This window comes from Biomphalaria glabrata, chromosome 17 (assembly GCF_947242115.1).
Source record: "Biomphalaria glabrata chromosome 17, xgBioGlab47.1, whole genome shotgun sequence".
NCBI lineage: Eukaryota > Metazoa > Mollusca > Gastropoda > Planorbidae > Biomphalaria > Biomphalaria glabrata.
In genome coordinates, this window is record NC_074727.1 from 25617269 (window position 1) to 25643848 (window position 26580).

Genomic DNA, 26580 nt, shown 5'->3' on the forward strand with positions numbered 1-26580 from the left:
CGCCCCCCCCCTTCTCAACTGGTCCAGACAAGTGATAAAATCATAGCGTATTGAGAAAGCTAAAAGCATGAAATTGTGCTAAACAAAAACAAATGGAAAAATATTTCTAATCGCATAGGTTTATTATTGTTAGTCTAGATCTATTACAAATTGAATGACATGACTGATCCAAACTAACTGATACAATTACACTTCATTATAAAATTTTGTTTAAAACGTATTTTTATGTTTTTCTTCGCTTCCTTCTCCTTTAGCTGTTTGGTATTTCCTTATTTCTAGTGTCGTACATTGGGGAAACATTCCAGTTATCTATTGTTTGTTTCAAATTTAGTTTAAAGGGGACTAATTCAGCTTAAATAAGAACAATCTGGTATAAACTTTGTCACATGTAAATTATGAGTGAGTCTGGTGTCAATGTACACTTTGGTTTCTTATAGTTATAATGTTTTTTGTTTGGTGTAATGCACAAATTGTAAGACAAATTTCCATACGGATAATAAAGATTATTATTATTATTATTAAATCACCACTCAGTCAAGTACAGTTTCTTTCCCTTGTTCGAGAAACCAAATACAATCATTAATTACCAATAGTTAATCAACTAATTGTTTGTTTTTTTATTGATTCTTGTGTTGTTAAGAAAAAGAAATAGTTGTGCTAAATTTCAGCTTGATCCAAGATTCAGTGTCGGAGAAATAACGTGAACGACTTTTTACCAGACAGACAGATATACAGACAGTTAGTTGATAGAAGCTTTGTAATAAAACACAAGGAAGACTAAAATGTAAAGTAGATCGTAAGAAGATATTAAACTTTCACGTTTTATAGTTACACAGTACACAGGTCAACACAAATATTACGAACACTTAAACCTTGACTATTACATTAATTTTTTAGAAATACATTGTATGCTTGAAAAGAGAAAAAAAAATAATGGATTATTTGTATCCAACATTAATAAAAAGAAAAAAAAATGTATAACACAAATACGTGTGTGTGTTGATATGTTATAACCATAGACTATATATATACAGGACTGCCAACACTAAGGGTAACTAAGCATAAGTTTCGTTCAACTCCAAAATGTGAATTGAGGTACTTCCGGTATAAACTTATTTTATGACATCACGATGTTTGAATGATAATGCCAGCTTGGATAATATATATTTTTTCTCTTTTCATCACATTGGACAATTTCTTTTTACATTGTATACTATTAATATGAGTTAAATAATCGATTAATGAAAGAGTCAATAGAGTTTTGAGAGTGTCATTTATTACTTAGGTAGCCTATAGGCCTATAATGGGTGATAGAAGTTAAGTCTGTGAGTGAGTCAATCTAAAAAAAAAACAATAGTGAGTCCCTGCGCCTACACACTGACATCTTTACCAACTTGTATTTACATCTAGATTCTATACCTATTTTTTAAATTTATTTGTAGTTTTTTTTTTTAAAGATAGCATGCAGTGTGCATTATATATACATATTAATGGAGAATGAAGCCATTAAAAATTACAAGCAATCGTGTATTTATGACTAATTGAAAAATATGAATAAAACTTTCAGCTCTGCAAGTTATTAATTTTTTAATTTTTTAAACTAATTAAATCCTAAATAACATCCAATTATTCTAAACCCCCCCCCCCCCCAAAAAAAATAATAATTGATTGTTCCAAATTTTTCTTCACCTAATAGAATTCTAGAATCATTGTTCCTACTTCAATAAAAATTAATAGTACACGTAGTAAACATGTAAACATTGACCCAGACCTAGTGACCTACGGCTATAAACTATATCTACATATACGACCATACACACTACTATAATTTGTTTTTGAACAAAAGTTTTTAATTATATATAAAAACTAGTTAGAACATTATCTATGCAAATGCTCTTTTTTTAAGTTGGTAAATCAGATTTTGTTGTTATAAAAATCTGGCTATGTCTATCGCACTGTTACCAAAATTATAACTAAGAAATATTTTGAACGTAGTGTTTATCTTTAGTGATGGTTTCTTTATATAGTAAACTAATTCACCGGAAGTCATTCTTCTAACACTACACTGCAACCAAGGACGCCTCGGTGTACGGGACTTATTTAATTGAATAATATAGGCGTGGTGCGCACAGTTGGCAGTCCTGTATATATATAGTCTATGGTTATAACTTACAAGTCTAAATATACAGAGGCAGAAACAAAAAACTGACTTTAAAGTATTTTAAACTTTCATTTCTAATACGTAAAAATCATACGAAATTTGTCACTCCTGTCGTATGTACAACATATCATAATATACGCAAAACAATGTAGAAAGTAACATACTTCTTTTTTTTTTTATTTTAACTCCATGTTTTTTGTTGTTTGTTGTTGTTTTTTACCCTTATCTGAACTTATTACAATAATAATCTAAAACGCAAAAAAAAAAAATTAATTAAAAGTTCGAATAAAAAATTAAATTTTAAAATTTAGATCAGTATCCAACATATTGGCGTAGTGAGCCAAACATGCGCCAGGGCATTATTGGCACCCCCCTCCCCAATTTAAATGAACATCACATAGAATAAGGCTGCGTGTGGTGCTCCCCTGAGGATGGCTCCAGGGGCATTGTGTCCCCCTTGCCCCCTCACTACGCCTCTGATCCAACATTACCAAAAAAAAAAAAACAGGATATATTACAACCCTTTTCATAAGAGGTTTTACATCAGCAGTATTTACTTTGTTTTTAGCATTTAGAATGAACACAGGCAGCGCCGAGTACTCCTGCTAGTACAATCAAAAACAGTAAGCGTCAAATTAGCAATACTTGTATTTCTATTAGAGAATTTAGAAAGAAACTATTTTCTTGATATTTTGATTCAATAATTATCAATCTATATTCGTTTTCAGACCTATAGATTAGGACATGTGTTCGACTTGAACGATTCAGCTGTGATTTTGTTACATCTGATACAGACGATGCCAGTGTTATTTAAATCGATTTAAATTGACCAGTAAAAAGAATTATTAAAATATAAAAAATACTTTTTAAAAACAAAGCTAATCTTCAGTGAAGGGAGAGCACCGTCAATCACTGTCATATCTCTCAATATAGCAAGATTGATATATCCTTAGCTTAGTCCTTTTTCTATATAAAACATAATTGATTAAACTAATTAATTCATTAATTAGTTCATTTTAAGATTGATTCATGTGTTTTTATCGACAATGAATAACTGCAAAATTTCAATTTGATCCGAGAATTAGAAGCGGGAGGAGAAACAGCGTGTCAAAGACTTTCTACCCAGACAGACAGAAATGTGTCATCCAATGAACATTTTGTATTATGCATCATTTAATGTTCATTGAAACGGTTTTTGTTTACTCTACGTGTAAACTTGAATGAGCAAAGGCACAAGATTCTATGACGACACAATTTAGTTCTTACACACTTAATGCAAGACGTGAAATGGATTAGTAAACATTTATAGAGAATACATTTATTTAGTAATGTTTAACTAGAAATGCACATTAGTAGAAGCAGTAACATTTCTTTCTATTATCTATTTTTATTTTTGTGAGGATTTTGTTAGAAGTTCGGTCTTAGTTGTTAAAAAGAAAACAAATTAACTAAACGTGATCATTGAACTGGTGTCACACATGAAACCCCACAACAGTGCCAAGACTGGGTTGTATTTCAGAACGCAGAGCAGTCAAAGAGTTTTCGGAAGTAGTTTATAATATATTACGTTGAAGCGTTTGAGCCTAAAACGGAATCTTCAGAGAATGACTAGTTTCATACTAGACACTGGAACAATGCTAGAATGGTTGATTTAAAACTCCAAGGAAGACGATTGTATCAAGGAACAAGTATGCAAGAAAAAGAGAAGGCTTCCTCTGTGTGTGTACCGGTATATATATATATATATATATATATATATATATATATATATATATATATATATATACTTTGTTTACATTTAAAGTTGTAAATAATTAAAAAAGTAGTTTTTTCTTTAATTCCTAATGTATTTTTTCAATTTACAATTTTATTAAACACAATACGATATTATAATTTCCTGATATAAGTAGAATAGATGAAATACCGAATATTCTTATATATATAAATGAACTAAGGTTAAAGATCTATTGATTCGATCCCACTCTTCACATAGATGACACGCAATGTACAAATGTTAGAGGTACACGAGAAACGATCAAAGAGGAGGTTTTTGTAGGTCATGGTGCTCTCTGTACTTTATACATTTAGGTTACCTTCCAAGTGAAATGGCGCATGTGTAAAGGAAAGAGTCTACAATAGTCTACATGTTGAGAGTCTAGTCTACATGAGAGTCTACAATAGTCTACATGTTGAGAGTCTACAATAGTCTACATGTTGAGAGTCTACAATAGTCTACATACGAGTCTACAATAGTCTACATGTTGAGAGTCTACAATAGTCTACATGTTGAGAGTCTACAATAGTCTACATGCGAGTCTACAATAGTCTACATGTTGAGAGTCTACAATAGTCTACATATTGAGAGTCTACAATAGTCTACATGAGATTCTACAATAGTCTACATGAGAGTCTACAATAGTTAACATGTTGTGAGTCTACAATAGTCTACATGTTGAGAGTCTACAATAGTCTACATGTTGAGAGTCTACAATAGTCTACATGTTGAGAGTCTACAATAGTCTACATGAGAGTCTACAATAGTCTACAGGTTGAGAGTCTACAATAGTCTACATGAGAGTCTACATGTTGAGAGTCTACAATAGTCTACATGTTGAGAGTCTACAATAATCTACATGTTGAGAGGCTACAATAGTTAACATGTTGAGAGTCTACATGTTGAGAGTCTCCCTTTCATTTGGTTTAAAAGCGATAGTAATGAAATGAAAAGCATGTACTAATTGTGACCTAAACTTGTTTCAGCAACAAATGGCAAAATAAAAATGATAATATGGAAATATATTAGATAATCAATACAATAATATAATTAGATACATAAGCTAGAGGCAAACTAAATGAACACAATACCTTAAGTTTTAATAGTGCTAAAATCTATTCACAATTTGTTTTTGTGCCGTTACTTACAATTGGTGTTGAAAAAAAAACTAAGACTGAAAATTAAAAAGTTATGAAATCAAAATATGAACCGAATGACAGTCTGTCAGAGTTAAACTAGACTAGCTATTTATAGATGGTCATCTACTAATGACCAAGCCTAAATGGTTATTTATAGAGCATAAAAACAAGAGCAGCAAGACATTTGAGATAGGAGAGATCCTCCCAGTACTAGAGTTACATGTTGTGGTTTGGGTGGAAACTGATGTTGAGTCTAGCGTAGTATCAAACTCTGATTCTATTCTGGTAAGCAAGAGCTTAATATCCACAATTGAGTAATATCCTTTGGTGTCTTCTCTGTCTAGCTTGGCCAGTGTGTGGTTGTCAATGTCCCACTGGTGGTTGCTAAAGTAATCTGTGGAGTGGATTGTAGTATTAGAAACAATCAATCAATCTATCTATCTATCTTTCTGTTTCTTTATATATATATATATATATATATATATATATATATATATATAAATTATTTATGTCTGTGTATATCTGTCTATCCACTCAGCTTCATTAAAGAGACTTAAGATAACTATAAAGCTGTCACAATGCCTTTGTCTGCTGTTACAAACCCACTTACCAGGTACAGTAAAAGAACTTGATTCATTGAAAAAGCGATCACTCTGGTCATGTCTGCTGTTACTTAAGAAACCGAAAGAGATTGTACAGTTTTGGGAAGTCTCCTCTGGATAGGTTTTACAGAAAGTTGTCACTTCCTAGAATCAATAAAGTAAGTTCAATATAGAGTAAATATCGACGAAAGAATACAAGCGAATTATTTATCCTATAGTTACGCCATTTTTGTTGCAGTTATGTTGTTGTTTTTTATTTTGCTTTCTTTCCTTTGAAATTCACCATTGAATGGACATATCATTTCCACATCGAATCCAACTCTTTGAAGTTGTATTTTTCTGTACACATGCAGAGCTAGAAATCGAATTGTTACGTATTTAGACCTGTCTGCCACTCATGGGCGTAGCCAGGGGGGGTTCTTGGGGTTCAACCCCCCCCCCCCAAAAAAAAAACAATTTAGTGACTGATTTTTTGCTTTGATTTTGTTTATTTTAGGTGAGATTTTAATACTATACTTTTTAATACTAACTATCACTTGCCCCAGCACAGCAAAAGAGATTTTGAGTTTAAAAACCCCTACCAGGGGTTTTTGAGTTTAAAACCCCTGCCAAGGGGGTTTTGAGTTTAAAACCCCCTACTAGGGTGTTCGAGTTTAAAACCCCCTACCAGTGGGGTTCGAGTTTAAAACCCCCTACAGGGGGTTTGAGTTTAAAACCACCTACTAGGGTGTTCGAGTTTAAAACCCCTTACCAGTGGGGTTCGAGTTTAAAACCCCCTACAGGGGGGTTTGAGTTTAAAACCACCTACCAGGGGGGTTTGAGTTTAAAACCCCCCACCATACCAGGGGTTTTCGCATTTAAATTCCCCTCTTCTATAAAACAAAACAAAAAAAAATGCAAACGGCAATCCCCCAAATTTCACGAGCACAATTAAGGAAAATTTTGATTTTTAAACTCCCTCCAAAATTTATGCTAAACCCCCTTTTCAATATGAATAAAGAAAATTACTCACTCAAATTCTATGAGCGTAGCCAAAGGGGTTTGAGTTAATCCCCACCCCCTCTTCAGTAGGGTTTGAAGCTAAAAAATACTTCTTCAATACCCGGTATAAAAAAACGCAAATTACGCACTCAAAATGTTATGAGCGTAGCTAAATGGGTTTTGACTCAGTTTTGAGTTTAAACCACACTTCATCGGGGTTTGAAGGTAAAAAAATACCTCTTTAATATTAAAAACAAAGCAAATTATACGCTCAACATGTTATGAGTGTATTCAAAGGGGTTTTGAGTTTAAAGTCCCCTCCAGTGGAGTTTGAAGCTAAAATTTATATCTTCAATTTAAAAAAAAAGAAAATTACACACCCAGAAATCTATGAGCGTTGCCTAAAGGAGTTTTGAGTTTAAACCCCCCTTCAGAGTGATTTGATGCTAAAAAATACTTCTTCAATGTAAAAAAAAAGCAAATTACACACTAAAATTATTTGAGCGTAGCGAAGACAATTGGGGGTTTTGAGTTTAAATCCCTCTCCTACAGATGGCTTTTTTAAAAGTTTAAAACCCCTCCAGATGGTTTTGAGTTTAAAATCCCCCTACAGAACGTTTTGAGGTGGAAAACCTCTATCTTCAATATTATTCTAAAGCGAACTACAGTTACTAAATTATATGACAGTAGCTAAATGGGGTTTTGAATTTAAAAATAACAACATAACTCCAGAGAATTTTTAGTTTAAAACCCCCATCAAAAGGCATTTGATGATAAAACTTCCCTTTTTGATATAAAATCTAAAGCAAACTTTAGTCACTTAATTTCAAGAGCGTATTCAATAGAGGTTACATATTTCAACCAGTGGCGGGGCTCAATTAATAAAGTGCAGTGAATTGAAAAACACTAAATGTGGCTCAACAAAGATGGCTAAGACAGATTTTAGGAGTCAGTCATATAGATCGGGTCAAAATCAAGGAAATCCTATGCCGAACTGGGAGTCGATCCCTTAGTAAGATTGTGACAGAGCGTCGCATTAGGTTTGCGTGACATGTTCTCCGACAAAATGAATTACACATAAGAAGGGTTGCGATGGCATCCTTGTACAACTTGGCGCCACACATTCATGGAGGTCCTCGGAGCAGGTGGGAAGAGGCTTCAGACATTACCACTGACAGATTTTTGTGGAAACAGCTTGACGGCAAATGCGCCGAACGGCGCGGGAGGGTCTAAGTCAGTAAGAATAGCACTATAGGTTTTTGAAATAAAACTTTTTAATAGCATTAAAATGCACTGTAGATACCTCAGAATATGCATTTTGTTGGCTTTCAATATCAGAATTAGTGCTTAAGGCTCCCCCAGACCCTGCAATGGCGTAGGTTTACAATTTTCCCACTAACTCCAGGAAGAACCTATTCTAGGGCACAATAAGCGTCTTCCGAAAGAATGATGAGTCAGAATGTAATAAAGATTATACACACACACACACACATACATACATATAAATAAATTTTTCCCCCCGAAAAAAAAATCCTGGCTACGCCCATGCAGTGCCACTAGTACATGTACTAAATCTACTACTTCCAACTAACATAACAAAGTCAACTGATAGAAGATGCCAAAGTGATCTAAACGTTAGCACACTGATGATGGCCAGATTTACTCCCCAACCTAACACTATCGTTAACAAAACGGTCCAGAGGAAATAATTTCATCAACAACTTCTCAATAGTTAGGATCGAGAATATTCTCTATCTGTTTTGCCTAATTTCATCAAACTGGACCTTTGAACATATATAATTGTAACAACCACACAATACCAGGTCAAAGATGAATTTCAAGATTAATACGCATAGGTAGAGGTGTTATTTTATCACTTTCAGAATTTTACAAGAACAAAATCTTTTGGCTATCGACTGCAGTGTTTCTTTGTTTTGTTATTGTTTTTTTTTTAAATTATCAAATACAGAGATGGAGTCATCTTATAGAAATATGCTAAATTCATTACAAAGTGTTCTACACACTACGCACCTCTTTGCGAGTCCACTGGACATTGCCAGAACTGTTGATCTTTAAGGCACTTGGAAACAGAGACCTTGAAGGTGCCACTCTGTTGATACAATTACAGTTCACGAGTTTTAAACATAATAGTTTTATGCATTAAATTTAACATTATCAAACTTTCTTCATATAAAGATAAAGTTGGAATTTAACATGAATAAAGTTATACAAATAAGCTATCCTGGACAACGACGTCAACTCTTATATAACGAGCTTGATAGCTTTAATTTTGATTCTGTTATTTACTCATGTACTCCCTTCCAGACAGGCTCTTTTGAACACTTACAAGAGAAGAAAAACCCAACAATGGAAATAAGCATTGCAGCGCGCACGACACTGGCCACACCATCACCGTAACCTTATGCCCCGTGGCCATTTCATTCCCCGACACTTAATCCACTGGTCACTTCATTCCCTGTGTGACAGGTGGGGAAATGTGACGTGTGTTTGGCGCGTTTTAATGTCTAGGGGATGATTATTTTTAAAGCTATCACACCCCAACCTATCAGCATATGAATCGGGAGCAGACACGCAACGAGACAAAGCAATGAAAGATAGATACAAAAGTTAAAAATGAAGAATATTAATTTACATAAATATACATATAAGAATAAAAGGGGGAGGGTTTGCATCTATCTCTAGTATATTCTATGTTTAATCATCACTCTTGCACCTAATAAGAGAGTATGTCACTTTGTCCTCTGACTTAGCTGGTTTTCCTGTTGATGTCGCAGCTGGCTGTGTCCTGGCTTGAGGTTCTGCAGCTGGAGGTGGCGCTCTAGCGGATAGAGGGACGCCGGTGATATAGTTCTTGTGGAGTCTCAATCCCAAGTTCTAATATCTGTAGTGGGCACAGTAGGGCGGGTGGCCGGCTACCGTGGGCACAAGGTTACTGCGGGCAGAGCTGATCTGCCGTGGGCAGCGTAGTTGACAGGATATGTCCAGTGAGTTGCAGAGGGTTGGCGTAGCTATGACGTCTCACACAGATCTGAATCTATAGGGACGTCGCACCTAATAGCTTGACAGGTGGGCTGTCGAATAGGCGGGCAATGCCGATAGCGCCAAGTAGTAGAGTTGAGTAGATCTCAGTAGGCAAGTGCAGCGCTGAATAGCACTAAGCACATAGGCAGTAGTTGAGTGGCGTCGAGTAGACACTGAACAGCAAATAGCAAATAAATAGGCAATAGGCAGACACCTGAGGGAGGCTGCGGATAAATAAAGACAAGTTAGGACATGTCTCTCATACATCTTATCGATGCCCTCGACTGAGGTGCATTCGTCAGATTGGTGAAATTGCTTTAGAGCACAATGAGGAGATGATGACAAATGGGATTTGGAAAATAGATGGCAGATAGTAGCATTATATAAATGTACATAAAAGGGGAAATACTAATATAAAAATGTACATAGAAGGGGAAATAATAATCTCAAATAAACAACACAGGTGGATAGAGAAAGATAAATGGGGGGGGGGGGAATGGGCGTTGGTCAGCGACCCAGACGATTTGTTTACATATGACCGTGGGTCGAAAACAATGGAGCGCGCTTGAATGGAGAGGGTGTCCGTTCAAGCGGCGCAACTCTCATTAGAGTAAAATGAGTAAAGGGGAGATAATTCATTACAGGGGAGATAACTCATAACTCTTTTCTAGACGCAGTGTTAGTGCGCTAGTAAAATTATCAAGGCGGTCAACCGAGGTAAAGGAAATAGACTAAGATGTACAAATATATACATGGTTGCATCAACGATCAATTGAGCAACGTAGCATTAATAGATTAATGCAATACATAAATAAATACATAGGACATGTTTATGTTTTCTACTTACGCCAGTGAGAAATACACAATGCACTAATTAAATATAAATGAACTAGGCAAAATACACATGATAAAATCCAATGGAAATATACACAGAGTAATTAAGATGGAACTTGTGATTAAGTTCGGCTTACCACCAGGTATTCCTCTAGGAGTGAGAAAAAATGAAGCAGTCCAGACTCGATAGCTCAGCTCGAATGAGAATGAAAGAGAGTCTGATTTGAGTTGGTTTACTTTATATAAGCCTGGAAAGTGCGGGCGGACACAGGAAATGCCCTAGGCTAAGATTTATCTTACACGTGGGTGGATTTGACTCGAGGTGGGAGCCGCACCTTGGAATATCACGCGGTGTGTTGACCAGGGTAATCTCTTAGATCAAAGAGAGACGTAGGAGAAAGAGGGGGGGGGAGTGACTTGCATTCCACACAAGGTGGTGTCCACTGCGGCTGTCAGACATCCTGCCGATAAGATCAAAGAGTCTGTACGTATCTTTGCCCCGGTCAAGGGAAGATATGTGAAAGGACGCGCCTTAACTATCTCCAACGTGGTCAACTAAGTCTAGCCTGGAGCGGAAAAGGTGTGGCGGGTGAATAATTTAGGGGTAGGATGGGGAAATAATTAAAATAAAATAAATAAATAATGAAAAATAATAATTAATGCTGTGATAAATTTGAGTGACTCTGACAGCGAGTTTTTGACTTGTCACACCCTGACACTTAATCCCCTGGTCACTACATTTCCTGACACTTAATCCCCTGGTCACTACATCCCAGTCATTTAACTGAATCCTCTTGACTTTTAATCCACGACATTTTGAGCATATAAAATAATTTAATCAACTGGAAGTGTAATGAATTTATTGCTGTACTCACGCGTTGGTAATGACGATATCTGGTGTCCAAATGATGCTTTCGTTGACAATAATTTGTTGAACTTTAGCGGCTGACCACTCAAGACGTCCGTCTTTCCAAAACTAAACACAAGATTTAAGAGAATAACTCAAGGATTATTAATACAGTCTAAATTTACGAAACACAAAGACATTGTCGTAAAGTAGGAAACTATGGAAGAGTGTGCAGTTGTTAACCTTCTTTTACAGAACCAGCAACTACATTGTGAGATAGAACTGATTTCCTTCTTTTAAGACTTAGTTTTGTCTCAGGAACTTTTATAAACGATATATACTTTATATTTATATTAAATTTATATACGGCTATATCTTAGTATATAGGGACTTATATGGTCCGACATTTACCCTGATAGGGCACGTATTCCGTATGGGGGACGAACGTAGGCCTATGCCAAAGGCAGTCTTTTTTTGTGAGCTGAAAAGTGGTCAACGTAAGAGTGACAAAAAGAACTGTTAATAGCCAAGTAAATAGTACTACAAACAGAATTATTAATACACATTCAAACAGAATTGTCAATAGACATGTAAATACCCACTATGTTTATATCTAGAACTGTCTGCAGTTCCTGTTTGTGTATATCAAAGTGACGGATATGGCTCAAAGTGATCTGCATCAGGATATCAATATACGCTCTAGGAGGTCGTATCCTTGGATTGTATTTGTGCAGGACCAGGTTGAAAGTTTGAGAAGCTTCTTCTTTGAACTTGTCTTTTTCAAAGTTTGAATCTGTAAGTTGGCAGTTTGTATATTTGATACTGCAAAAAAAAAAAAAAAAAAAAAAGAATAACCTCAGAACTACAAATAGGCCTAGAACAATAATGACTTTTTCTAATTTACAATGAAAAAAACAACAACAACGAGAAAATGGAACAAAAAGTGAAAAATCAACCATTGAAGATTTGGAAATATACCACAATGTACTTAGTATATACCTTATTGCTCTATATACTTTATTGTACTATTAACTCTGTGGTACTTTCGGCATATGGAGCAATGACAATGACCCTCAAAATCATCTCGAGATCTGGCTAAACCAAAATGAGTAATTCGGTCCTTCTATAGCTAGATCCAGTGATCTCCACACACTCTATAGCTAGATCCAGTGATCTCCACAGACTCTATAGCTAGATCCAGTGATCTCCACACACTCTATAGCTAGATCCAGCGATCTCCACACACTCTATAGCTAGATCCAGTGATCTCCACACACTCTATAGCTAGATCCAGTGATCTCCACACACTCTATAGCTAGATCCAGTGATCTCCACACACTCTATAGCTAGATCCAGTGATCTCCACAGACTCTATATCTAGATCCAGTGATCTCCACAGACTCTATAGCTAGATCCAGTGATCTCCACACACTCTATAGCTAGATCCAGTGATCTCCATACACTCTATAGCTAGATCCAGTGATCTCCACACATTCTATAACTAGATCCAGTGATCTCCACATACTCTATAGCTAGATCCAGTGATCTCCACAGACTCTATAGCTAGATCCAGTGATCTCCACACACTCTATAACTAGATCCAGTGATCTCCACACACTATATAGCTAGATCCAGTGATATCCACAGACTGGTGTGTGTCTCGGGTTGATAAGAACAGATCACAGAAATAGAATTCAAAAAATTGAACAGAAACCATCACGATTTAATATATCGATATAAATTATAGCAATAATACTCCTTTTTCTCTAGTGCTATTAGAGCATGGAATGGGTTGCCTGAAGCAGTCAGGAAAATCAAAGACTTGGCAGAGTTTAAGTCATTGATTAACATGCATGACTTGATTGAATAAGGACACGCGTAGGACGTAATCATCTTCTTTGTTTTTGAAGTAACGTTTGTATTTTATAAGAAGGTAAGATAAAATAGATAAATCTAAACTGAAAAAAATGAGACTTTAGTGCAAATTCACATTTGACCTCATTCGCCAATTGTAAACAAACAGCCATTATGTCACGTGTTTCTCCATCTTTTCTATACAGCTTACGACCCCTAATTCGAATCAAACAAGAATATCACGTGACAATATTTCTCGTTCTTTTTCCATCGACATCACGTGACCATTCGTTTTGGTGAATGAGATTCATTGAGTACCGAACCTTCTTCTCTGCTCCTGTTCTATACATTGCTCTATATTTATTACCAGTTCAAGGGAAGACCTGAAGAACCACCATCACCACCATGAAAAAAATCCAGATATTCGTTAATACCTGGCTGATGAAGATTCTTATGATACGCTGGCAAGACAAGATCTCGGTGATTGGTTTCATATAACTTCTGTTTTCCCTTGTGGGTCGTAGTTTTTGACTGCAAAGTGTAGATTTTCAAAAGAAACTAAACAATGCCAAAGAAAGTAAATGAAAATACAAATTGCCAATTAAATAATGCCAAGGAAACTAAATGAAATTCAAATTGCCAACTAAACAATGCCAAGGAAACTAAATGAAAAATCCAATTGCCAACTAAACAATGCCAAGGAAACTAAATAAAAATTCCAATTGCCAACTAAAAAATGCCAAGGATATTAAAGGAAAATTCAAATTGCCAACTAAACAAAAGCTACAAACAGAAGAGCGTACACAATTTGACAGTACTGAAATGTGCAAAGCTATCATCACGTGACTTTTTACACCGGATACACCAAAAAGCTTGATATTTATAGGTATGAAAATCTCCAAGTTCTTGCCAGCAGATGGCGGTACTGCTGCACCAATTCCTCAGTGGAGTCCTAGTGAATTTCGGTTATTAAAAAAAAAATTCTTTTAAAAGAAACAAAGCTTATCTAAAGAAAAGAACTCAAAATGTAGAAGCTATTTCCCTTATTCGATATCAAATAAAATAATTGATTACCTAATAATGAATTATTAATGAGAATTAACATGTACAAACGTTTTACCAGATTGACAGACAGACAGAATGACAGAGTGAGTTGATATATGCTATGTAAATAAGTTTCTTGAACCGAAGAAAATGTGTTCTACAATAGTGTAATGAACATTTCATAGTTCAGATAACCATTCTTTGAAATCTTAGTTTAAAATATTGCTCTGTAAGTTTCTTCATTTTAATAAATTGAGATTTGATTGTGATTAGCAGAATTGTAAGTTTATACTGGTGTTGATCACATTTCATCATTACCTGTACCTGGCTTGAAAGATTTTTTAAAAGGAATATGATTGTTAGTGGGGTAGTACATTTTCATTACAGATGATACCAGAGTAATCCAACGTGGAAAAAATGCATCAGATAATCGGAAATTTCCGTGCGGAAATATTCGCCAACGTTTAGAGCTCCTCTGATTTTGAACCCAGCCACTTGCCTCCACTTGTTAGGGCAGACGGATATGAAAGGTCATGGTGACAATTAATGACGAATGTGCTTATTAAAACATACGGATTCCTTATTCACACACGATTACCCGTGGTCATTAATAAATTTAGCGTCAAGTAAAAGTCATTTAGAGCAGTCGTCTAGTTCATTCCACATAGAACACAAATCAGTTATTGTAGTTTAGAGGAACACATGAGTAAACAATAGACCATGGAGTACAATGCATGCACAGAAGTAAAATAGTATTCAGACCTGAATGTCTATCTTGATCTGTTTTGTTTTCTTCATGAGCAACAGTGACCGGAGAGGGAGAGAATGTGAGAAAGAGAGAGACCATTGTAAGCATAGTGAGTAATAGTGCTGTGATGTCGTACTAAGACCATTGGACCCTATCCGGCCTTTGGAAACTCTTGATTAAAGCCAATAATGAAGGCTCAGTTTCATAACGAAGGCTCAATTCAACAATGAAGGTTCAGTTCCACAATAGTTCCATTATGAAGGCTCAGTTTAATAATGAAGGCATAGTTTCATAATAAAGACTCGGTTTCATAATGACTCGTTTCCACAATATTTCAATATGAAGGCTCAGTTCCATAATGAAGGCTCATATACACAATGAATACTCAGTACCACAATGAAGGCTCAGTTTCATAATAAAGGCCTAGTTTTATAATGAAGTCTTATTGGAACAATAGTTCCATAATAAAGATTCAGTTCATATTGAAGGCTCAGTTCCATATTGTATCAGTTTTAGAGCACTCGACAATTTTCGTTTCAGCCATGCGGCCAGTGACATATCTAAAAATGTTTGGGCACCATTTTGATGTCAATGTCTGGGAACCATTGAGATGGCAATGTTTGGGCACCATTGAGATGGCAATGTTTGGGAGCCATTGAGATGGCAATGTTTGGGCACCATTGAGATGGCAATGTTTGGGCACCATTGAGATGTCAATGTTTGGGTGCCATTGAGATGTCAATGTTTGGGCACCATTAAGATGTCAATGTTTGGGAGTCATTGAGATGGCAATGTTTGGGCACCATTGAGATGGTAATGTTTGGGAACCATTGAGATGGCAATGTTTGGGCATGTGACAAGTCAAAAACTCGCTGTCAGAGTCACTCAAATTTATCACAGCATTAATTATTATTTTTCATTATTTATTTATTTTATTTTAATTATTTCCCATCCTACCCCTGAATTCTCCACCCGCCCCACCTTTTTCTCTCCAGGCTAGACCTTAGTCCACCACCTTGGAAGAAAACTAGGCCAGTCCTTTCATTTATCTGTCCTTGATCGGGGAAAGATAACCACACTATCTCTTTTGTCTTATCCGCCGGATGTCTGACTGACGGTCGCGGTTGACACCACCTTGAAGGGAATGCGAGTCAGTCATTCTTTCTTCCCCCCTCTCTCCCACGACTCTCTTTGATCTAGGAGATCACGCGGACCAGCACGCCCATTGACCTTTCAAATCAGACCCTCTTATTTCTCCATCGCTGAGCAATCGAGTCTGGACTACTTCATACATTTTACTCCTAGAGGAATACCTGGTGGTAAGCCGAACTTAATCACAAGTTCCATCTTAGTTACTTTGTGCATATTTCTCACTGGAGACTATTATGTGTATTTTATTATTTCATTTATATTTAATTAGTGCATTGTGTATTTCTCACTGTCGTAAGTAGAAAACATGAACATGGCTAATGTATATTTTATGTATTGCATTAATCTATTAATGCTACGTTGCTCAATTGATCGTTGGTGCAACCGTGTATATATTTGTACATCTTATTTTATTTCTTTTATCTCGGTTGACCGCCTTGATAACTTTACTATCGCACTAATACTGCGCTTAGAGAAGAGATATGAATTATCTCCCCTGTAGTGAATTATCTCCCCTTTACTCATTTCACTCTAATGAGAGTTGCGCCGCTTGAACGGACACCCTCTCCATTCAAGCGCGCTCCATTGTTCTCGACCCACGGTCATATGTAAACAAACCGTCTCGGTCGCTGACCCCGCCCAATTCACCCCCCCTTTTTTCTTTCTCTATCCACCTGTGTTGTTTATTTGAGATTATTATTTCCCCATCTATGTACATTTTATATTATTACTTTCCCTTTTATGTACATTTTATATTGCTACTATCAGCCATCTATTATTCCAAATCCCATTTGTCATCATCTCCTCATTGTGCTCTAAAGCAATTTCACCAATCTGACGAATGCACCTCAGTCGAGGGCATCGATAAGATGCATGAGAGACATGTCCTAACTTGTCTTTATTTATCCGCAGCCTCCCTCAGGTGTCCGCCTATTTACCTGCCTATTTGTTTGATATCAAGAATCAGCTACTATCTTTGTGCTTAGCGCTATTCAGCACTGCACTAGCTCACTGACCTGCCTATTTAGTTATTGGATCAACGATCTATTTACCTGCCTATTTGTTTGATATCAAGAATCACCTACTATCTTTGTGCTTAGCGCTATTCAGCACGGCACTAGCTCACTGACCTGCCTATTTATCTATTGGATTAATCGCCTATTTATTCATTGGATCAACGATCTACTTACCTGCATTTGTGCTTAGTGCAATTCAGCACTGCCTTTGCCTACTGAGATCCACTCAACTCTATTACTTGGCGCTATCGGCATTGCCCGCCTATTCGACAGCCCACCTGCCGAGCTAGTAGGTGCGACGTCCCTATAGATTCAGATCTGTGCGAGACGTCATAGCTACGCCAACCCTCTGCAACTCACTGGACATATCCTGTTCGCTACGCTGCCCAGGCAGATCCGCTCTGCCCGCAGTACACGTGTGCCCACGGTAGCCGGCCACCCGCCCTACTGTGCCCACTACAGATATTAGATTTTGGGGATTGAGACTCCACAAGAACTATATCACCGGCGTCCCTCTATCCGCTAGAGCGCCACCTCCAGCTGCAGAACCTCAGGACACAGCCAGCTGCGACATCAACAGGACAACCAGCTAAGTCAGAGGACAAAGTGACATACTCTCTTATTAAATGCAAGAGTGATGATTAAAGCTAGTATTATTTAGAGATAGAGGCAAACCCTCCCCCTTTTTATTAAAATATGTATATTTATGTAAATAAATATTCTTCATTTTTAACTTTTGTATCTATCTTTCATTGCTTTGTCTCGTTGCGTGTCTGCTCCCGATTCATATGCTGATAGGTTGGTGTGTGATAGCTTTAAAAATAATCATCCCCTAGACATAAAACGCGCCAAACACACATCACATTTCCCCACCTGTCACAGGGCACCATTGAGATGGCAATGTTTGGGAGCCATTGAGATGGCAATGTTTGGGCACCATTGAGATGTCAATGTTTGGGAGCCATTGAGATGTCAATGTTTGGGTGCCATTGAGATGGCAATGTTTGGGCACTATTGAGATGGCAATGTTTGGGAGCCATTGAAATGCCAATGTTTGGGAGCCATTGAGATGGCAATGTTTGGGCACCATTGAGATGGCAATGTTTGGGCACCATTGAGATGGCAATGTTTGGGCACCATTGAGATGTCAATGTTTGGGAGCCATTGAGATGGCAATGTTTGGGCACCATTGAGATGTCAATGTTTGGGAGCCATTGAGATGGCAAAGTTTGGGAGCCATTGAGATGTCAATGTTTGGGAGCCATTGAGATGTCAATGTTTGGGAGCCATTGACATCCCCTAGACATAAAACGCGCCAAACACACATCACATTTCCCCACCTGTCACAGGGCACCATTGAGATGGCAATGTTTGGGAGCCATTGAGATGGCAATGTTTGGGAGCCATTGAAATGCCAATGTTTGGGAGCCATTGAGATGGCAATGTTTGGGCACCATTGAGATGGCAATGTTTGGGCACCATTGAGATGGCAATGTTTGGGCACCATTGAGATGTCAATGTTTGGGAACCATTGAGATGGCAATGTTTGGGCACCATTGAGATGTCAATGTTTGGGAGCCATTGAGATGTCAATGTTTGGGAGCCATTGAGATGTCAATGTTTGGGAGCCATTGAGATGTCAATGTTTGGGAGCCATTGAGATGGCAATGTTTGGGCACCATTGAGATGAAAAGTTTCTTAAAAATTAAAATAAATTTAACAAGTCATTGTTCTCTTATCTCCTTCACCTATCCTTTAGTCTGTTGCACCGTTGGGGCACGACACAAGATCCGTTGACCGTCTTTCTCCATTCCTCTCTGTCATTTGCCTTGGATAGAATTTCTTTCAGTGACAGGCCTGTCCATTATTTTATATTGTCTTGCCATTGCTTTCTTTGTCTTCTTTTTCTTCTTTGTCCTTGGTACTGAGCACCTTGTGATATGACCATAGAGCTTGTTGTATTTTGGCACTGATTAGCAGGTCATCGTATTTCTTTATTAAGCCTGTTTCTAATCTCTTCATTTGTGATGCGTCTTTGTACGTGATGCCTAGTATCTTTCTGTAGCATCTTAGTTTCAATGTACTTGTATGCTGTATTGAATTAGAATACCACAAAAGTGAAAGCCCTCACTAATCATTTCTAAAACGTCCACCTCTACTAACGAGAGTTTTTATAAGATCAAAACTTTTTTCAATTTCTCAAAGCTCGATGACTTCTTGAGGTTACTAATTTTTCTGTATATCTGGTGTTTTTTTTATGTGTTAGTGTGTGTGCCTGTGAACCACACGTATGAGTGTGTGTGTAACGGTGAACCACACATATGTGTGTGACTGAACCACATGTATGTGTGTGTGAGTTTGTGTGTGGCTGTGAACCACAAGTATGTGTGTGTGTCAGTGTGTGACAGTGAACCACACGTATATGCTTGTGTGATTGTGTGTGTATGTGTTAAGCACTTCCGCGGTGTCTAGTATTTGAAATACAACCAAACTCAAATAGAGGTAACAACGAACTCAGTGCTGGAACAGGAAAACCAACGAAATGCCAACAATCGATAAAAGGAGTCGACGCTAGTGTTGAAACAACAAACACTTTTAATATTCAAGAAGGGAACTGTCGAATGTCATCTACTTCTAGCCGTCTTTAGAATTCTTCTTATTCTTCTTATTCCTACTCTGATACGATAAGCGTCTTCTTTATAGCGTCTCCTATAGTGTTTCTACTTTTTAAAGTTCTATCTGCTATCACGTCATCGTCGTTAAGTAAAACTTTTTCACTATTCCCGAAACAAACAACTAATTCCTAATCGTGTCATAAAAATGAAGCAACCTTTATAGAACATTTCAATGTAATCTATTTCGTTCTCTTTGAGGCCTTATCCAAAGTTCCCAAACTGTATTCATCGAAACACTAAATTTCCAGGAGGAATGAATAGATCTTCCACAAACACAAAAAATTGTAAGTCAAGAGCTAGACATCTCGGAAACTATGGTCAAAGTTGTTGGTTGGCAAACCAAAAACAGAACTGCGTCGTATCCGAAATTTATCATACAGAAAAAAAGCACTAATTGACCGAGCACTATTTATATAATAGAAATACCAAATAGGCGATGTTATAGCTGCGATTGATGCCATGATACAGCTGCGATTGATGCAAGGATACAGCTGCGATTGATGCAATGTTACAGCTGCTATTGATGCAATGTTACATCTGTTATTGGTGCAATGTTACAGCTGCTATTGGTGCAATGTTACATCTGCTATTGCTGCAATGTTACATCTGCTATTGGTGCAATGTTGCAGCTATTATTATTGTAATATTACAGCTGCTATTGGTGCAATGTTACATCTGCTATTGCTGAAATGTTACAGCTGCTATTGGTGCAATGTTACAGCTATTATTGGTGCAATGTTAGAGTTGCTATCGGTGCAATGTTACAGCTATTATTGGTGCAATGTTACAGCTGCTATTGGTGCAATGTTACAGCTGCTATTGGTGCAATGTTACAGCTGCTATTGGTGCAATGTTAGAGCTGTTATTAGTGCAATGTTACAGCTGCTATTGCTGCAATGCTACAGCTGCTATTGGTGCAATGCTACAACTGTTATTGGTACAATGTTACAGCTATTATTGGTGCGACGTTACAGCTATTATTGGTGCAATGTTACAGTTGCTATTGGTGCAATGTTGCAGCTATTATTATTGTAATATTACAGCTGCTATTGGTGCAATGTTACATCTGTTATTGGTGCAATGTTACAGCTGCTATTGGTGCAATTTTACATCTGCTATTGCTGCAATGTTACATCTGCTATTGGTGCAATGTTGCAGCTATTATTATTGTAATATTACAGCTGCTATTGGTGCAATGTTACATCTGCTATTGGTGCAATGTTACAGCTGCTATTGGGCAATGTTACAGCTGCTATTGGTGCAATGTTATAGCTGTTATTGGTGCAATGTTACAGCTGCTATTGGTGCAATGTTACAGCTGCTATTGGTGCAATGTTACAGCTGCTATTGGTGCAATGTTATAGCTGTTATTGGTGCAATGTTACAGCTGCTATTGGGCAATGTTACAGCTGCTATTGGTGCAATGCTACAACTGCTATTGGTGGCAATGCTACAACTGTTATTGGTACAATGTTACAGCTATTATTGGTGCGACGTTACAGCTATTATTGGTGCAATGTTACAGCAGCTATTGGTGCAATGTTATAGCTGTTATTAGTACAATGTTACAGCTGCTATTAGTGCAATGTTACAGCTGCTATTGGTGCAATGTTATATCTGCAATTGGTGCAATGCTATATCTGCTATTAGTGCAATGTTACAGCTGCTATTGGTGTGATGTTATATTTGCTATTAGTGCAATGTTACAGCTGCTATTGGTGTGATGTTACAGCTGTTATTGGTGCAATGTTACAGTTGCTATTGGTGCAATGTTGCAGCTATTATTATTGTAATATTACAGCTGCTATTGGTGCACAGCTACAACTGTTATTGGTACAATGTTACAGCTATTATTGGTGCGACGTTACAGCTATTATTGGTGCAATGTTACAGTTGCTATTGGTGCAGAGTTGCAGCTATTATTATTGTAATATTACAGCTGCTATTGGTGCAATGCTACAACTGTTATTGGTACAATGTTACAGCTATTATTGGTGCGACGTTACAGCTATTATTGGTGCGACGTTACAGCTATTATTGGTGCGACGTTACAGCTATTATTGGTGCGACGTTACAGCAGCTATTGGTGCAATGTTATAACTGTTAATAGTGCAATGTTACAGCTGCTATTGATGCAATGTTACAGCTGCTATTGGTGCAATGTTACAGCTGCTATTGGTGCAATGTTATAAATGTTAATAGTGCAATGTTGCAGCTGCTATTAGTGCAATGTTACAGCTGCTATTGGTGCAATGTTACAGCTGCTATTGGTGCAATGTTACAGCTGCTATTGGTGCAATATTACAGCTGCTATTAGTGCGATGTTACAGCTGCTATTGGTGCGATGTTACAGCTGCTATTGGTACATGTTACAGCTGTTATTGGTGCAATATTATAGCTGTTATTGGTGCAATGTAACAGCTACTATTAGTGCAATGTTACAGCTGCTATTGGTGCAATGTTACAGCTATTATTGGTGCAATGTTACAGCTGCTATTGGTGCAATGTTACAGCTGCTATTGGTGCAATGTTATAGCTGTTATTAGTGCAATGCTACAACTGTTATTGGTACAATGTTACAGCTATTATTGGTGCGACGTTACAGCAGCTATTGGTGCAATGTTATAGCTGTTATAAGTGCAATGTTACAGCTGCTATTGGTGCAATGTTATAGCTGTTAATAGTGCAATGTTGCAGCTGCTATTAGTGCAATGTTACAGCTGCTATTGGTGCAATGCTACAGCTGCTATTGGTGGCAATGCTACAACTGTTATTGGTACAATGTAACAGCTATTGGTGCGATGTTACAGCTATTATTGGTGCAATGTTATAGCTTTTATTAGTGCAATGTTACAGCTACTATTAGTGCGATGTTACAGCGCTATTGATGTGATGCTACAACTACTATTGGTGCGATGTTACAGCTGGTACTAGTACATGTTACAGCTATTATTGGTGCAATATTATAGCTGTTATTGGTGCAATGTAACAGTTGCTATTGCTACAATGTTACAGCTATTATTGGTACAATGTTACAGCAGCTATTGGTGCAATATTACAGCTGCTATTAGTGCAATGTTATAGCTGTTATTAGTGCAATGCTACAACTGTTATTGGTACAATGCTACAACTGTTATTGGTACAATGTTACAGCTATTATTGGTGCTACGTTACAGCAGCTATTAATGCAATGTTATAGCTGTTATAAGTGCAATGTTACAGCTGCTATTGGTGCAATGTTACAGCTGCTATTGGTGCAATGTTACAGCTGCTATTGGTGCAATATTACAGCTGCTATTAGTGCAATGTTACAGCTGCTATTGGTGCAATGTTACAGCTGCTATTGGTGCAATATTATAGCTGTTATTGGTGCAATGTAACAGCTACTATTAGTGCAATGTTACAGCTGCTATTGGTGCAATGTTACAGCTATTATTGGTTTAATGTTACAGCTGCTATTGGTGCAATGTTACAGCTGCTATTGGTGCAATGTTATAGCTGTTATTAGTGCAATGTTACAGCTGCTATTGGGCAATGTTACAGCTGCTATTGTTGCAATGCTACAACTGCTATTGGTGGCAATGCTACAACTGTTATTGGTACAATGTTACAGCTATTATTGGTGCGACGTTACAGCTATTATTGGTGCAATGTTACAGCAGCTATTGGTGCAATGTTATAGCTGTTATTAGTACAATGTTACAGCTGCTATTAGTGCAATGTTACAGCTGCTATTGGTGCAATGTTATATCTGCAATTGGTGCAATGCTATATCTGCTATTAATGCAGTGTTACAGCTGCTATTGGTGTGATGTTATATCTGCTATTAGTGCAATGTTACAGCTGCTATTGGTGTGATGTTACAGCTGTTATTGGTGCAATGTTACAGTTGCTATTGGTGCAATGTTGCAGCTATTATTATTGTAATATTACAGCTGCTATTGGTGCAATGCTACAACTGTTATTGGTACAATGTTACAGCTATTATTGGTGCGACGTTACAGCTATTATTGGTGCAATGTTACAGTTGCTATTGGTGCAGAGTTGCAGCTATTATTATTGTAATATTACAGCTGCTATTGGTGCAATGCTACAACTGTTATTGGTACAATGTTACAGCTATTATTGGTGCGACGTTACAGCTATTATTGGTGCGACGTTACAGCTATTATTGGTGCGACGTTACAGCTATTATTGGTGCGACGTTACAGCAGCTATTGGTGCAATGTTATAGCTAGTATTAGTGCAATGTTACAGCTGCTATTGGTGCAATGTTACAGCTGCTATTGGTGCAATGTTATAGCTGTTAATAGTGCAATGTTGCAGCTGCTATTGATGCAATGTTACAGCTGCTATTGGTGCAATGTTACAGCTGCTATTGGTGCAATGTTACAGCTATTATTGGTGCAATGTTACAGCTGCTATTGGTGCAATGTTACAGCTGCTATTGGTGCAATGTTACAGCTGCTATTGGTGCAATGCTACAACTGTTATTGGTACAATGTAACAGCTATTGGTGCGATGTTACAGCTATTATTGGTGCAATGTTATAGCTTTTATTAGTGCAATATTACAGCTACTATTAGTGCGATGTTACAGCGCTATTGATGTGATGCTACAACTACTATTGGTGCGATGTTACAGCTGGTACTGGTACATGTTACAGCTATTATTGGTGCAATATTATAGCTGTTATTGGTGCAATGTAACAGCTGCTATTGCTGCAATGTTACAGCTATTATTGGTACAATGTTACAGCAGCTATTGGTGCAATGTTATAGCTGTTATTGGTGCAATGTAACAGCTGCTAATGCTGCAATGTTACAGCTATTATTGGTGCAATGTTACAGCTGCTATTGGTGCAATGTTATAGCTGTTATTAGTGCAATGTTACAGCTGCTATTGGGCAATGTTACAGCTGCTATTGGTGGCAATGCTACAACTGTTATTGGTACAATGTTACAGCTATTATTGGTGCGACGTTACAGCTATTATTGGTGCAATGTTACAACAGCTATTGGTGCAATGTTATAGCTGTTATTAGTACAATGTTACAGCTGCTATTAGTGCAATGTACAGCTGCTATTGGTGCAATGTTATATCTGCAATTGGTGCAATGCTATATCTGCTATTAATGCAGTGTTACAGCTGCTATTGGTGTGATGTTATATCTGCTATTAGTGCAATGTTACAGCTGCTATTGGTGTGATATTACAGCTGTTATTGGTGCAATGTTACAGTTGCTATTGGTGCAATGTTGCAGCTATTATTATTGTAATATTACAGCTGCTATTGGTGCAATGCTACAACTGTTATTGGTACAATGTTACAGCTATTATTGGTGCGACGTTACAGCTATTATTGGTGCAATGTTACAGTTGCTATTGGTGCAGAGTTGCAGCTATTATTATTGTAATATTACAGCTGCTATTGGTGCAATGCTACAACTGTTATTGATACAATGTTACAGCTATTATTGGTGCGACGTTACAGCTATTATTGGTGCGACGTTACAGCTATTATTGGTGCGACGTTACAGCTATTATTGGTGCGACGATACAGCAGCTATTGGTGCAATGTTATAGCTGTTATTAGTGCAATGTTACAGCTGCTATTGGTGCAATGTTACAGCTGCTATTGGTGCAATGTTACAGCTGCTATTGGTGCAATGTTATAGCTGTTAATAGTGCAATGTTGCAGCTGCTATTAGTGCAATGTTACAGCTGCTATTGGTGCAATGTTACAGCTGCTATTGGTGCAATGTTACAGCTGCTATTGGTGCAATATTACAGCTGCTATTAGTGCGATGTTACAGCTGCTATTGGTGCGATGTTACAGCTGCTATTGGTACATGTTACAGCTGTTATTGGTGCAATATTATAGCTGTTATTGGTGCAATGTAACAGCTACTATTAGTGCAATGTTACAGCTGCTATTGGTGCAATGTTACAGCTATTATTGGTGCAATGTTACAGCTGCTATTGGTGCAATGTTACAGCTGCTATTGGTGCAATGTTATAGCTGTTATTAGTGCAATGCTACAACTGTTATTGGTACAATGTTACAGCTATTATTGGTGCGACGTTACAGCAGCTATTGGTGCAATGTTATAGCTGTTATAAGTGCAATGTTACAGCTGCTATTGGTGCAATGTTATAGCTGTTAATAGTGCAATGTTGCAGCTGCTATTAGTGCAATGTTACAGCTGCTATTGGTGCAATGCTACAGCTGCTATTGGTGGCAATGCTACAACTGTTATTGGTACAATGTAACAGCTATTGGTGCGATGTTACAGCTATTATTGGTGCAATGTTATAGCTTTTATTAGTGCAATGTTACAGCTACTATTAGTGCGATGTTACAGCGCTATTGATGTGATGCTACAACTACTATTGGTGCGATGTTACAGCTGGTACTAGTACATGTTACAGCTATTATTGGTGCAATATTATAGCTGTTATTGGTGCAATGTAACAGTTGCTATTGCTACAATGTTACAGCTATTATTGGTAAAATGTTACAGCAGCTATTGGTGCAATATTACAGCTGCTATTAGTGCAATGTTATAGCTGTTATTAGTGCAATGCTACAACTGTTATTGGTACAATGCTACAACTGTTATTGGTACAATGTTACAGCTATTATTGGTGCTACGTTACAGCAGCTATTAATGCAATGTTATAGCTGTTATAAGTGCAATGTTACAGCTGCTAT

The 26580-nt window shown here is 37.2% G+C and overlaps 1 protein-coding gene across 2 annotated transcripts in view; it reads right to left on the bottom strand.

Annotated features, from left to right (window-relative positions):
- Positions 1–790: 790 nt before the first annotated feature.
- Positions 791–26580, bottom strand: part of LOC106071709 (5-hydroxytryptamine receptor 3B-like) — a 90717-nt gene continuing 64927 nt past the window's right edge. For both annotated transcript variants that reach the window (XM_056015630.1, XM_056015631.1), the window contains exons 3-7: positions 11983–12202; positions 11409–11509; positions 8689–8767; positions 5685–5820; positions 791–5468 (exon numbers count right to left, since the gene is read on the bottom strand). In XM_056015630.1, coding sequence (XP_055871605.1) covers positions 5194–5468; positions 5685–5820; positions 8689–8767; positions 11409–11509; positions 11983–12202 — 811 coding nt within the window. In that variant the 3' untranslated portion in view covers positions 791–5193. The remainder of the gene's footprint in view (positions 5469–5684; positions 5821–8688; positions 8768–11408; positions 11510–11982; positions 12203–26580) is intronic.